This window comes from Myotis davidii, unplaced genomic scaffold (assembly GCF_000327345.1).
Source record: "Myotis davidii unplaced genomic scaffold, ASM32734v1 scaffold162, whole genome shotgun sequence".
NCBI lineage: Eukaryota > Metazoa > Chordata > Mammalia > Chiroptera > Vespertilionidae > Myotis > Myotis davidii.
The window spans coordinates 4,601,366-4,617,213 of NW_006300036.1; the positions used below are offsets into that span (position 1 = coordinate 4,601,366).

Below are 15,848 nucleotides of genomic sequence, written 5' to 3' on the forward strand. Positions count from 1 at the left end.
ACTGAAGCTCCCAACTGCTCCTTTTTTTCTTTTTTTTTTATTCTGGGCCAGCTTTAGCTCTGGCTCCAGCTCTGAGGCCTCTGCTGCTGAAAGGAGGTATCTGGTTTGTTTAGGTTCTATAATCGAAACAATGTATAACTCCAGCTCTGAGATCCTGGCCGGCTGAAAGCAGGTTTCTGGGGTTTTGTTTAGCTTCTATATTTGTTACAATGTTTCTTAAACTACAAGCTCAGAGGCCGGCAAGGCGGGGGGAGGAACGTTGGGAAGGGTAGCGGTCGTACGCTAATTACCATGTTTCTCTTTTATTAGATAGGACTAGAGGCCCAGTGCACAAAATTCGTGCACGGGGGTGGGGGGGGTGTCCCTTAGCTCCACCTGCATAATTTTCCAATCAGGGACCACTTGAGGGATGTCTGACTGCCCGTTTAGGCCCAATCCCAGTGGGCAGTCAGATATCTGTCTCACAATCCAGGACTGCTGGCTCCCAACCGCTCACCTGCCTGCCTGCCTGACTGCCCCTAACCAATTCTGCCTGCCTGCCCCTAACCACTTCTGCCTGCCTGCCTGATCACCCCCTAACTACTCCCCTGCCAACCTGATTGATGCCTAACTGCTCCCCTGCTGGCCCAATTGCCCCTAACTGCCCTCCCTTGCCGGCCTGGTTCCCCCCAACTCTCCTCCCCTGCAGGGCCAGTCACCCCTAACTGCCTTCCCTTGCAGGCCTAGTCTCTCTCAACTGCCCTCCCCTGCTGGCCTGATTGCCCACAACTGCCCTCCCCTGCTGGCCATCTTATGTCCACATGGTGGCAGCCATCTTGTGTGTTAGAGTGATGGTCAATTTGCATATTACTTTTTTATAAGATAGGACTGGAGGCCCAATGCATGAAATTCATGCAAGGGCCTTGGCCCCAGCCCCCACCCACTGCCACCACAGCCAGGGGCTTCTGCTGCCTTTGCCACAGCCCCTGCCCGCTGCAGCTTTGTCTGGAAGAAAGGACGTCCAAAAGGACGTCTGGTCTAATTAGCATATTATGCTTTTATTATTATAGATAGACTAGAGACCTGGTACAAAAAATTTATGCACTTGGAGGGGAGGGTCCCTCTGCCTGGCCTGTGCTATCTCACAGTCTGGGAGCCCTCAGGGGATGTCTGACTGATGGACAGTGTAGGCTCTCTGAGGGGAGCAGGCCTGAGCCATCATTTGGACAATCTTAGTGTTGCCATGGAGGCGGGAAAGGCTCCCACCACCACCACTGCACTCGCCAGCTGTGAGCCTGGCTTCTGGCTGAGTGGCGCTCCCCCAGTGGGAGCACACTGATCACCAGGAGGCAGCTCCTGTGTTGAGCGTCTGCCCCCTGGTGGTCAGCGTGCATCATAGTGACCAGTCGTTCCACCGTTCAGTCGATTTGCATATTAGCCTTTTATTATATAGGATTACTACATTAGACTATGTTCTGAACATTTTTTAACTTCACTCTCTGATAACTTGATTTCTTTTTTTTAATAATTCTTTACTGTTGAAAGTATTACATATGTTTCTTTTTCCCCCTTATGCCCGTCCCTCTGAGATTCCGCAATCTGTTCCATGCATCCATGTCTCTGGATCCACTCTGTACATCAGTTTATTTTGTTACTTAGATTCTACATATAAGTGAGATCATGTGATACTTACCTTTTTCTGACTGACTTATTTCACTTAGCATGATACTCTCCAGGTCCCTCCATGCTGTGAGAACTTGATTTCTTACAGCCAATTATTTGAGTACTGAGGAAATAGCTTTTGATACAGACTACTACTGAAGTAACAGAAATTTGTATCAGATGAAGGCAAGTTGTATAAAATGCTTTCCTGCATATGACCAGCCAGCATTGGGTTACTGACTCTGATCCTCGTGAGGTGACAGACTCACATGAGAGGCGTCTTGTGCTCTCTAGAGAGCATTAATAGCTCCATTTACAACTGAGTGTGGAGAACATGGAAGTGATAGGGTGGGCTGAAGGGGGAGAAACTCACCAGAGCATTCAGAGGCAGCACAAGGAAGGCACTGTGAGCAATAACCCAAAGGTTACAAACGTTCATTCATGGCAAGGAAACTCAGTTAGCAAGAACCCTTGACAAGGACTTAAGCACACAGCCACGGACTGCTAGACGCTGAACCTACAAAACTCTTCTCCTTTTGTATTTGAACGCCTACCCTGTGCCAGACACCTTGGTACTAAAGACACAACCATGAACAAGACAAGGTCCCTGCCCTCATAGAACTTAGGTTGGAGTACAAAAGAAAGATAATTAATTAACAAGTAAACAAGTTATTGTAACAAAATAGAGCTAGCTGTTCCAACACTCCCTTAGGCACATTCAAGCCGAAACATCCTATACATTTGGTCATGCCTTAATGCAAGTAGATGAAACATATAAGTAGATAAAACACGTTTCTCCGGACTGGAACCAAATCAGCCCAGCCCGTACTTACAGTCAGAGTGAAGTCGTAACAGTCAGGGAGCTCGTGATGACGAATAGTCTGCAGATTAATGGCCTTCAGTTTAAACATCAGTTCCACTGTTAGGAGTCTAGGAAACAGAAGAGACTTCAGTGCAGTGAAAACACACTCACAAACATGAGTCACGCTCCCGCCTGCCTCCCTCACCTGTGAAAGTCCAGTGTTAGGTTGAGTTTATTTTCTTCTGGTGTTCCAATGTAAAAAGATTCATCTGGCTCCACGGAGAAACATTCTGCCACAGAAAGGAACAAAACATAATACGGCAGCCAAAATACATAAAACTACATCTTGGAAAGATATATAGATATTCAAAACTAAATATGCAGACTCTAGTACTTTTCTGAATTAAGATTTTAAAGGGTTGACATCTATACAGACCTCTTGGTTACAACGACTCACTTGTTTTTAAGACATAAGTGGCTACATTTCTGCGGTGGGTGGGAGTGGAAAAAGTTCTGAACCCGATCTCATTAGTCTTCTATAGAATGCTATCTTCCCTCCTGGCTTTAAACCTAAACTTGGAGACCTTCCTCCCCCTTTTTTAAAAATTGTATCTAAACAGGCTTGAAGCACTTGCAGTGTCAAAGAAAAAAATTTTCTAAGCATAAAGGATCTACTTTTTTAATATTATGTGTTGACTATTTTTCCTCAGTCAGCATTTTTAAAGGAAAATAGCATCTTAGAAGGTTTTCACTAATCAGTACTGTAATATTTTACTATTCCTCTCCCAAAGAAAGTCCCAGTCACTATTGATGAAAGCATTCAAATATGTTTTATTCTTTTTATTAAATGACAGAGGTGACATTGATGAATAAGATTAACACCTATTTTTTAACATTTAGTCCTGAGCTAATGTTTCAGGTACAACTTGCAGATAACACTTTGCTAATAAGGATAAGCTGTGCTCTTCTAAATTCTGGCTCTCATTCCTACCCCAACCTACCCCCCCCCCCCCCCCAAAAGCCACCTTCCACCGCCGTAGATACTGAATAGTGAGATGCTAGTAACGAGAGGGAGCTGGACACATATCAAGAGTTTGCAAGCATAATTTTTTGTAAGGAAAATATCTGCCTATTTAATGAGCTAATCCAGCATGAGAGGCAGTGGAATATAGTGCTTAAGAGCCCAGACAGCCTGGGTCAGATTCCAGCTCTGCCACTTATTAGCTCCACCTTACCTCTCTGCGCCATACTGTAGTCTTCCATAAGACGGTAATAATAATAATAAACCGTGGGACAGTACCTGACTGACACGCAACTTGTATATGGTTTGTCAGATGACCTATTAATTAGCACAGACCAAATCAACGTTTTCAGAGATGAAATTACTGATTTGAAAGATAAATCAAGGAATGGAAAGTGGAAGTTCCAGCATATAGAAGAGCATTACCAGTTTCAATTTGGGGATCAATGTCAAAGGTATCGTTTCCAGGACAGATGTTTCCTTGCTTGTAGAAGTACTGGCAGATTGCCATACCGGACTGCTCCGCGCCCTGATCCTCGTAAGCGTGGTTCCCGACTGAGATGTTGCGTAGCTGCAAGTACTTCAGCCAAAAAGAGAAACAGAATGTGGGAATGCCAGCCCGGGCTGAAGTGAAGCCATGATCCTGCTCCCTCCCTGCCTTTGAAACTGGCAGGCTCCCACCTCTGCCCTGGGTGGAGACCCTCCCACCAACACGCAGAGTAAGTGGCATGGACTGCGCCCCCGGCAGCAGAGGAGTGAAGAGCACTTGAGAACCTGAGTTCTGAGTTCAAGTGTCAAATCCATGACCTCAGGCAAATCACAAACTTTTTGGAGCTTCTGGTTCCTTATCCGCAAAATTAAAGGCTTAACCTACATAGTCTTCTTTCCTCCTTTAGAGAACTATGTTCAGGAACTGGCTTTTACATTGAGTGTGAATACAAATTTATTTTATCTTAGACCTACATCCTGTATGGTCAGAGTTTTGCTTCACTACTGCAATACAGGAAGGGGGATATAATTGTTCCAGGCTAACCAGCAAAACTTTTTATTTAAAAAATACCTTTTTAATATTTATTTTTGTAAGAATATAGTCATTTTCCTAGCAATAATCCCATCCTGGCGAATCCTCTAAAACAGTGGTCGGCAAACTGCGGCTCACAAGCCACATGCGGCTCTTTGACCCTTTGAGTGTGGCTCTTCCCCAAAATACCATGTGCGGGCGCGCACGTACAGTGCGATTGAAACTTCGTGGCCCATGTGCAGAAGTCCGTATTTTGTGGAAGAGCCACACTGAAGGGGCCAAAGAGCCGCATGTGGCTTGCGAGCCGCAGTTTGCGGACCACTGTTCTAAAACAAAATGTGACTTTTACAAATGAGAATCACATGGTATTTTGGAATAACTGTCCACTTAAACCCCTTAGTGGATTTCTGTGGATGAAAAACACAAAATGAAGGGTTTCAGAGCTTATTTTGAACAATGTCACTTGCACAATTAGTGATACAAAGATCAGGATGTGGTATCTGTCTCTTGGAATTAATAATTTAGTGGGATAGACACAGATAAATAATCCTACTAAAGGATGCCTGTGAAACATGCTGTGATCATTGAAGGGAATCATTGATAATATGGGCCCATGGAATTGATTCTCAGCTGGGCCTGGTGGAGGCAGCACATTACCAAATCCGACACTTAGTTCCCAGTTCTCAGTGCTTCGTGCCTGGTTGTCGGTCCTCACCTAACGTAACCTCTCCACGGTGCTTGGTGCAGGTGAGTGCTTTCCCCTTCATGCGATACTTTCTCCACTTGTCTTCTGGGACCCAGGCTGCTCCTCTCAGTCTCCTTAGCTGAATCTCCTCTTCCCAACCTCTACATCTCAGGGTGCCTTGCATTCAGTCTTCAACCTCTTTCACCACATCCTCTCCATGGGTGATCTCGGCCAGTCCCATGTTTTATATATTATCTATATGCTGATGACTTCCAAATTTCTCTCCAGCCCTGCCCTCTCCACTAGACTCCATATACAAGTGGGTAACAACCTACCTGTGGTGTCTAAGAGAAATCTTAAACATGGGTGGACAAACAGGTAAAATTTTGTCTCTTTCTACAATAATTTTCTTCTTCACAAACAACTCCATAAGTCAATCACTTTCCAGGCAAGACTTGGAAATGATCCTTTAGTCTTCTTCTCTCATACTCCATTTCCAATCCATCAGAAAATCATGCATTACTTTCTGATTATATCCCAAACCTGACCACTTCTCATTACCTTCACTGCTAGCACCCTCCTCCATCATGTCCCACCTGGTTAACCCGATTTTCCTGCTTCCAATCCAGACTCTCACCACAGTCTCGTCTTTGTAAAGAAATCATGGGGCTGTTACAAATATTCCCTTACCACAGTCACAAAGAGTAAGTGAATTAAAGCACGTAAAACCCTTAGAATAGTGACACCTAAGACATGAACCTGTTTGAGACTCTGTTGCTTCTCTCTGGAAGCTTCTTCCTTGAGATCATCATGGGCTGCCTCACTGCTCTTTAGTCTGCTCTCTGCTCACCTGTATCACCTTCTCAGAGAAGACCATCTCCACCCTTTCACTCTGCCTGCTTTTTTGTTTGTTTGTTTTACCTTAAACAAATAACCAACTGACAGATGATATCCTTATTTATTTATTTACTAGAGGCCCAGTGCACTACATGAATTCATGCACCATTGGGGCCCCTCGGCCTGGCCTGCAATTGGGCTGAAACTGGCTCTCTGACATCCCCCAAGGAGTCCCGGATTGTGAGAGGGTACACAGGAGTCCCTGGGAGATGTCTGACTGCCACTGAGGCAGGAGAGACTCCCACTGCTGCTGCGCTTGCCAGCCATGAGCCCGGCTTCTGGCTGAGCAGCGCTCCCTCTATGGGAGCATACTGATCACCGAGGAAAGCTCCTGCATTGAGCGTCTGCCCCCTGGTGGTGATTGCACATCATAGCGATCGGTCATTCTGCCATTTGGTCAGTTTGCATATTAGCCTTTTATTATATAGTATTAGAGAGGCCCGGTGCACAATTTCATGTATGGGGGGGGGGGTCCCTTAGCCCAGCCTGCACCCTCTCCAATCTGGGACCCCTCAGATTGCAGGGTGTCCTAGGTGAGGGGCTGAGGCAGTTTGCAGGCCAGCCACACCACCATGGGGTGAGGGTCCCTGCTGGGAGGGCGTGGTCAGTCTGGGTAAGGGGCTGAGGGCCATTTGCAGGCCCCTCCTTCAGCAGCCAGCCAGGGCAGGCAGGAAGTTTGGGTCACCCCTGGCGACCCAAGGCTCCCACACACTCAGGCCAGCTCCGTGGCCACCACGCACAGGTCCCTCCTTCAGCGGCTAGCCAGGGGCGACCCAAGGCTCCCACACACTCAGGCCAGCTCCGTGGCTGCCGCCCACAGGTCCCTCCTTCAGAGGCCAGCCAGGGCGGGCAGGAAGCTTGGCTTCCTTTGTCGCTGGGGGTGACCCAAGCCTCAGGCCCGCTCCGGCTGGCTCCGTAGCCACTGTCATCTTTAGCCCACTTATTTGCATACTCACCCCTGATTGGCTGGTGGGCATTCTGAAGTGATGGTTAATTTACATATTTCTCTTTAATTGGTGTAGATTGCTGTTCTCTTCCTAATAGAATATGACCTCCTTGACTTTGTGTGTTCACTACTGTATTTATGTAGCAAAAACAATATCTGATACATAACAGATGCTAGAATTTTGAGGGAATAAATCTTAGCCTTTGCTAGTGTATGTTAGAGTCTCTCCCTCCTTCCATGGCTTCCTGGCTCTCTCAGAGTAAACTTCATAGCTCCTTTCCTGGCCCAGTCACACTTGCCTCCTTTGCGTTTTCCTGAAACTTACTCAGTGCTTCCTGGCAGGCAGGGCCTTGCTGTTGCTACCCGTTCAGCCTGAAATATTCTTCCTCACACTGTAAGTTCTCAGAGAGGCCTTTTCTGACCACCCTGTACTATTAATGCCTTTTGCTACTTTATTTTACTTCACAGCACTCATCACTATATAAAATCAAATAATTTTGGTTAAACTTGTTTAAAAGCCATCTTTTCCATTAGAATGTAAATTCCACAGGGCTAGGAATTTATCAAGTCCTCTGCTCTAACCCCAGTACTTAGAACAGTATTAGGCCTGGAATAGGTGTCAAACAAATAGTGAGGTAAAATATTACTATAATGCTGCAGTGGCTCTTCATTTGCTAGAGCTAATCTATGCACAGTAAACCATCCTATATTATAAAAGGGTAATATGCAAATTGACTGAATGGTGGAACGACTGGTCGCTATGACACGCACTGACCACTAGGGGGCAGACACTCAGTGCAGGAGCTGCCCCCTGGTGGTCAGTGTGCTCCCACAGGGGGAGTGCCGCTCAGCCACAAGCCGGGCTGACAGCTGGCGAGTGCAGCAGAGGTAGGGGGAAGCCTCTCCTGCCTCCGCAGCAGCACTAGGGACGTCAGTCAGACATCCCCCGAGGGCTCCTGGACTGCTAAAGGGTGTAGTTTGGGCTGAGGGACCCCCCTCCCACCACCACCAGTGCACGAATGTCGTGCACTGGGCCTCTAGTTAGATAATATGTGTGATTAGGGTATTGAGATTGGGAAAATGAGCCAAAATCTATGATAATAAAAGTGGCATAAATTATTAAATAGCATGATGTCTTACATATAGGGGGAAATAGTGTAATGCTGGTGATATTCCATTTTGAGATTTTTGTTTTCTATTCAAAGAAATAGTGTATTCATTAAGTCTTTCTAAAGCCACTCTGAGCCAAATGGTAGTTTTATAAGGGGGATAGGAGAGCAGGGAGGGCATAAGAGATTAAAAAGTCCTTTCCATGAAAAAGAAGGTAAAAGATATTGAGGGCAGTAATCTATTTCAGGCACATCAAGAGAAGGCAAGGTTCTTTGGAAAAGACAATAATGCTAGGAAAACAGAGGCAGCAGGAAGAGAGGAAGAACAAATAGGAGAAGGACTAACTCCATAAAAGAAGCCATAGGCTTGAGTCTACAGGAGCTGAGCAGGGCTGCTGAGGACAGGACATTGTGGACGTCACTCATTACATTGGGGACTGCTCAAATGTAAGGGGCAGAGGAAAGAAAGGAACCCAGTAAAGATGACCCACAATTGGTTGAGGAAAGCCAAGGTATCATTTAAAACAAAATAACTAGTGTTCTGACATTCAAATATATGAGCATATATAATAAACAAAGCTGATGTTATAACCAGCATTGGATCAGAATGAGCCTAGAGATGGTCTCCTTAGAGGACATCTGGGGGCTAATCCCTGCCGGATAAGTAATTAGTCATGGAAATACCTTTAAGAGCCGAGAAGCCACCGTCCCATCTGTCAGTTCCCCTCAGGGACTATCATCTCAACTATCAGGATATTTCCTTACAACAAACAAAGCTCCTTCTTTAACACCAGTCCATACTGTCCCTTTTCAGTTATCTGGAGCCATGTAGAATGACTGGCCTCATTAACCACAAAAACTCTAGTTATTCATGAAAATTATGATCAAGATATTTTTATCTTTAGCTACTAGTAAAACTGCCTGCTAGTTGCTTGGAAGATGGAAAGCAATCATTTGCCTAAGGTAAACCACCCCAATTATTATTTTCTACTTACATATTAGAATAAGGAATCTACATGCAGTTCTAAAAAGAATGTAGAAATCTGATAAATAGAATGGCCTGAATGCCAAATAGTACTGTATTTTTATAAATACATTTTTATTGGTTTAAGAGAGGGAAGAAGAGGGAGAGATAGAAACATCAATCATGAGAGGGAATCATTGATCGGCTGTGTCCTACACGCCCCACACTGAGGATAGAGCCCCCAATCCAGGCATGTGCCCAGACTGGGAATTGAACTATGACCTCCTGGTTCATAGGTCAATGCTCAACCACCGAGCCATGCTGGCCCCAGGCCAAGTAGCACTATATTTTCAAAACTAAGTTTAAGTCTCCTAATGAAGGTAAATACATTTTAGGAGGAATTTTAATGAACTATTTGCTTCTGGCCTCTATCCCCTCTGCCCCCCAAAAAACACACAAAACAAAGAAACTACCAATTTGGTTCAAAACAGCTTTAAAGAAACTTAATAAGCTTAAAACAAAAATCTCAAAACTGAATATTTCCAGCATTATATATTTTTTCCTTACAAATTGTAGGACATAATTCTGTTTAACAACGTATACAGCTTACTTCTATTACAGTAGATTTGGGGGCAATTCTTGCAATCGGAATGCTAACAGAAAGCTTCGGTGTCGTAATTACATATCCTATCTTAGCAATTTATCATTTCAGTGTGCAGAGATTATCTCTAGATAATGAAGAGACATGGTTTCATTATAACAATTGTTTGGAGGAGAGTTGTAATAATTTTGAAACTAAGCCAGCTTGGAAATACTGACTTCAAGAACTCTCCAACCATAGCCCGTTTTGCTCAGTGGGTATAGCATCAGCCTGCGGACTGAACAGTCCCGGGTTCGAATCTGGTCAAGGACAAGTACCTGACCGGATCCTGGTGGGGGCTCATACAGGAGGCAACCAATCCATGTGTTTCTCTCACATTGATATTTCTCTCCGCCTTTCCCTCTCTCTAAAAATCAATGGAAAAATATCCTCAGATGAGGATTTAAAAAAAAAAAAAAAAAAAGAACACTTTCAATGATACCTACCAAATAAGAGATTTAGGATCTTGAGAAAGTACTATTTATAGCAAAAACAAATTGATTACAAACGCAGAATAGGGATTTGACTCATCTGGATGAAAAACAAGCTTACTTTTTTGGCAGTTAATCCGTGTCACAATAAGATCATTGTCATGCATGACATAAAAGGCCTTATTTATTTTTTAAGTGAACTTTCAGGTCTTGGTTGCTATATATACTTTGCAAAGTGAACATTCTCATTAAGTATTAAGGGCCTCTGAAACTATAAACTCTGAGGATTAATGACTACTTACTACCAGCGTCGTGGTTAATAATTTTAAACCTTTGAGGCTCTCATACAAGCCCTAGTTTGATTCTTTTAATTAAGTCTTTCAAGTTTCTGTCTCTGTGTTACTGACCAAAAACTCTTCTCAATTTATAGTTTTGTAAAAGTTGGTTGGCAATATTTTAAAAACATTTTAAAAATTATTTTATACATGCCATTTATACATTACAGAAATGTTCACCCTTCTCCATCTGAATGTCAGTCTCTATTACGTACATTGCTAACTGTTTTTTCAGTCTGTTCTTTCTCCCAAGTAAAGAATGCACATGCACCCCTGACAGGGGAAAATCAAGCCAATTCCATTTAAGTATCTATCATTAAAAAAAAAAAAAGCCATACTTGATTTACCTGGTTCACTGCAAAGATGATCTGACTGTATACATCACTCTGTGTGTAAACTGCATAGGTGTCGTCTGCTTTGTCCACATATCCTTTTAGGAAGAGGTGTTTGAATGCTATAGTGTTATCTTCCTTGAAAGCTACCACCATCTGGTTACTTAGCCCAAAAAAGACCAGCTTAAGGGGGAAAAAAGGAAAAAGTTAGAGGGTGAAAAAGCATCAAAATAAAGGTCTCCATATAATAATCAATTTATCTATTCAAGATTCAGTGTCTAATTAATCCTGAATATGTCCCATAGAAATTAATCTTTGATAGCTATGAATTAATTTGTCCTTAAAGATAAGGTAGGTTTCTAGTTCTAAGGTAAAAGGAAGTGGTTTTGCATCTTTTCAACATTTTTTTTAACATCTGATCTCATCTATGGCATTGTTCCCATCAAAAGCTTCAGGAGTTCAGGTAAGTCCTTCAGGAGTTCTTCAGGTGTTCAGAGGAGCAAGGTCACTTTTTGGCTACAACATGGGGAGGTTCACTTAAAGAAAGCATGATAGAAACCCTGAAGTATGTGCAGAACTTTGGCAAAGGACATTTGAGGAGCTAAGAAGGTAGCCCAGAATTTAGCGCTTTGAAGGGACATAATTCGAGTAGAGGAACATTGAGAAGAAACATTAGCAGAAGAAATGGTGAAGGGGCCTGAACAGCAAGTAGAAGAGTGTAATGCTGAATTCTGTAAGACATCAAGAAGGTCTTGAAGAAGGTATATAATGTAATGTAAGAAATACCTTAAATAAGTCTAAGTCCTACAAACAAACTATATTCCTCGGTCTAATTACCAAAACTGTTACAATAAGACCCAATATAAAAGTATTCTTTCAACTTATCTCTAAATTAAAGTATATTAATATTACATATCCTTAATGTTCATGCAGGACTGACCCACATGAAACCAGTTGTTCACACGCAAAAAAAGGACTGTTTACCTGAACTGCTGTCATGGTAACATAAAGTCTGTCAATCATATCCCAAACCTTACTTTACTCCAAGTCTCTTTCACCTTCTCTTCCCTCCCAAACCACCTTAATCTATCTCTATTTCATACACCACACACACACACACACACACACACTCGCGCCCACGCATGACATAAAGGCCTTACTTGTCTTTCAAGTGAATTTTCTAAAGTATGTGCACGTAGTTTAGAACATACATTCTGACTTGGATCCCAGAATGAGGCAGGGTGTATTGTATATGGAAAAGGGAAGAACACTGAGCACCCATGGGCCATTACTCTATTCCAGCAACTTTCCTCACTCCAATCCCATAGTATAGTTCCTAATGTACCTATTTTACAAGATGAGTACATACAGGCTCAGATAAGCTAAATAACTTTTCCAAGTCGAATTACCCAAAAGTGTATAGTTAAAATTGGAGCCATCTAACAGACTAAATCCAAGTGCACAACCCAGGTTCTGATCGGGAAAAATAGAGTAGACAAGTCTTTTCCCGTCCCTTCTCCCTTTGTAAATGTATGCTTATACCCTACACATGTCATCTCTCTCCACCTAACTCAACCCCCTCACGGAAGATCCTCTTTCAGCTCAAAGTCCTACTTAAATCCCAATAAGACGGCAGTTTGATATTCCAGGGATTTCACATCTATTGACGCTGATGACGAAAAAGCCTCCAGAGAATTCGCAAACACATTCTTACCAATTCATTCAAATACATGAGGACCTCCCACGTGCCAGTACTGAGCTAGAGACTGAAGATACAACGGGAGGCAACAGTCCTTGTCCTTATGGGCCTAGGAGACAGGAGGCTAGGACAGAACTGCTATAATTCAGAGACTGAGCCAGGAAGTGGGGAAGAAAAAACCTTTAGTAAGGTCCCTATCATTGTGCACATCTTTCTTTTGTTACCGAGACACAATAGCTCCAACTTAACAGAAATACCACCTTCTTTTCCCTAAAGAAGAAATCTATTACCAAGTCACCGTTATTGATCAATTACAAAGTTGTCTTTATGTAATATTTGCTTGATTGCTCAGATATAAATTATGGAAACATCTCAATTGAGAAACCTCAGTTTCTTTCAAAAACTTACCTAAACACCTTTCACATGTTTATTACTAACGAGCTTAACATTTTAAACCATTGGTCAATTCTTCTCTTGACCACTCTAGGAAACACAGGAAGGTTAGATAAGCTTCCTAAAAGATTAAGGAATAATTAAGATAATAAATCTTAGAGGGAATAATTCTGAGTTTGAATTTCAGTTGTGCTCTTCATTTCCTGTCTATGATGGGCTATTTTAACACACTAAGCCTCAGTGTTCTAGTCTGTGAAATGGGAATACCACTCTCTCTGATTTGTTTTAAGAACTGAACATGATGATGGCTATACAATGTTTAGCCTAAAACACAGCACTCATTCTAAGTAGAAAGTATTTATGTTCAACCATTTACTTTTAAAGAGAAATCATTACTCTCACCAACAGAAAAACATATGCAAGAATTCTACCAACTTCATATGATTATAGAAATCCCCTTAGCTTCTAACAATCTTAAGCATTTGTTCTTTTTTAAAAAAATATATTTTGTTGATTTTTTACAGAGAGGAAGGGAGAGGAATAGAGAGCCAGAAACATAGATGAGAGAGAAACATAGATCAGCTGCCTCCTGCACACTCCTCACTGGGGATGTGCCGGCAACCAAGGTACATGCACTTGACCGGAATTGAACCCCGGACCTTTGAGTCCACAGGTCAATGCTCTATCCACTGAGCCAAACCAGTTAGAGCAAGCATTTGTTCTTAATAACCAGTTAAGATTAGTGACTTTAGGGTTTAAAATATTTTTCTCCTTGAATATGAGTTGTTTATTTAGTTACGGGTTGTTGGGTTATTTTTTGTTGTTGTTTTTTCACCAAAAAGAGAAAGTACTAATTAAACATCTCTTTCCCCTATTAAAATCTACTTTTATTTTTGCCTATTTGCTCTTAATGAAAGATAATTGCTCTCAGCAGCAAAAAAAAAAAAAAAAACACAAAAAAACAAAAAACATTTCTACACAAGAGTAAATCACAAATATAAATAATCACAAAATTTTGTTTCCCCCAAAAAATGTTAAGAAAGACCAAGGAAATGAGATTCTTAACATCACCTAAAATGAAGTGTCATATTCCACTCACCACCTATACTACTCCTTTTTAGTTAACTCTGATTCTCCCACGACAGGACTCCCATGATCACAGAGAATCCAGGTACTTGCCTTACAGAAACCCCTGAAGTGTCTGAAGAGAAATTCCCAGGAAACTAACTAGGAAGGAAAAGGCTCTTCTGATTGGACAACAGCTAGTTTCCAAGGTGGATTCAGAAACCTCTCCACTGGAAGCCAAATATTAAAATTTTCTTTTCCTGAAAACTAATTGGATTATGTGGCTGAAATGATAACTTAAGGAAAGATGAAAAGGAAAAAGGTAAGAAAAAAAACCTAAAAGTCTTCTTTCACAAATATTTAAGAGAGAAGGGTTTAAGATTTCATGTTTCCTTATTTATTGCTCCCCATTATGCATGCAGTTCAAAGTTATAAAAACCACTGGCTGGTTTAGCTCAGTGGATAGAGTGCTGGCCTGCAGACTGAGGGGTCCTGGGTTCGATTCTGATCAAGAGCATATGCCTGGGTTTGGGGCTTGATCCCCAGTGGGGGGAGAGGGGCAGGGCATGCAGAAGGTAGCTGATGGATGTTTCTCTATCATATATGTTCCTATCTCTCTATCCATCTCCCTTCCTCTCTCTCTGAAATCAATAAAAACATACTTTAAAAAACAAGAAAAACACTAGCCATGGGCCTCTTTGTTATTTAAAGATGCTTTTAACAAACCTCTGACCTGAGGTACTCACCTGGATAGTCACCATTGCAAGTTTTATAATTTGTATGACAAGTTTCCATGGTTTTCTGCCTCGAGCCCAGAATTTCTCACAAGGATTCATGAAAAAAAATTTGAGTTTTCGCCTCATCTGGTCTTCTAATAGAAGCTCCTCAGAGGGAGATGTATTCTGGTTAAACGTGCAGCCATTTTCCTCCTGCTGAGAGCTACAGCTATTTGTAACGACCTCAGGATTTGCCATCTCTAGAGGGGAAAAACAAAACTGTTTCCATTCTGTAAGTAAAGGCACAAGTTTATGTTCTTTGCTATTGCAGGATAGTTGAAGGGATCTCAACAGAAGATCTGGTTTCAGATAAGCACCATTGTTGTAAACTGCACTTTAGAAGTTTACAGACTCAATTAGAATGTTACATATCATTTTTCTTTTTGTTTCAAAATAGATTTAAACCACTGAGTTCTGTTTGTTTTTTTATTTTTTTATTTTTTTTTTTCGACGTCACCACATCGATTGATCGGTGTTTGTTTTTTTAATCCCTGGTTCTACAACTTGACACTTTTGTGACATGAGCCTCTCTGAGCCTCAGTTTTCCCTTCTGCAAAATGAGAACAGAAGGTGCTGTCATACACTTTTATTGAGCATTACAAGTGAAAATGCAACCAAAGCTCCTGCATAGGGCCTCACACTAAGCAAGCAGCCTCACTCTCCCCACAGCCCCATCAGTTTCCTAAAACTGCCCACAAGGTTCTTAGTGGCCCTGTGAGCCTCAGGGGATTTAAGTGTCCTACAACAGGGAGCACAGAAGCTCAATTTAAGTCCAAATCCCAGGCAGCCATGTCACTTGTATTTACTTTTTATTGGAGACTTGATATTTTTGTAGCACATTTTACTTTTCAGGGTACTTCATAGCTATTATTTCGTTTGTCCCTTTGAAAAGGATAAGGCTGGGGTTTTTTTCCCCCTGTCTTTGTAGTCAGCTTTTCTAAAGTGACCAAGAAGTCACTCCAGAAGCTGGGACCTATATTGGACTTTTTTTCTCAGACTAACAGGATATTCTGGAAACCTGTTCAAAATAAAATACCCAAAGCACCAGGGAGAGTCCTGCCACATAAAAGGATGGCTCTGTTTGATATTTT

General features: G+C 42.2%; 1 protein-coding gene across 1 annotated transcript in view; it reads right to left on the minus strand.

The window, feature by feature from the left end:
• Positions 1-14,960, minus strand: part of MCOLN3 (mucolipin 3) — a 27,251-nt gene extending 12,291 nt beyond the window's left edge. Inside the window, exons 1-5 of the mRNA XM_015572112.1 lie at positions 14,728-14,960; positions 10,840-11,007; positions 3,891-4,044; positions 2,649-2,733; positions 2,475-2,571 (exon numbers count right to left, since the gene is read on the minus strand). Coding sequence (XP_015427598.1) covers positions 2,475-2,571; positions 2,649-2,733; positions 3,891-4,044; positions 10,840-11,007; positions 14,728-14,955 — 732 coding nt within the window. The 5' untranslated portion in view covers positions 14,956-14,960. The remainder of the gene's footprint in view (positions 1-2,474; positions 2,572-2,648; positions 2,734-3,890; positions 4,045-10,839; positions 11,008-14,727) is intronic.
• Between the last annotated feature and the right edge of the window lie 888 nt (positions 14,961-15,848).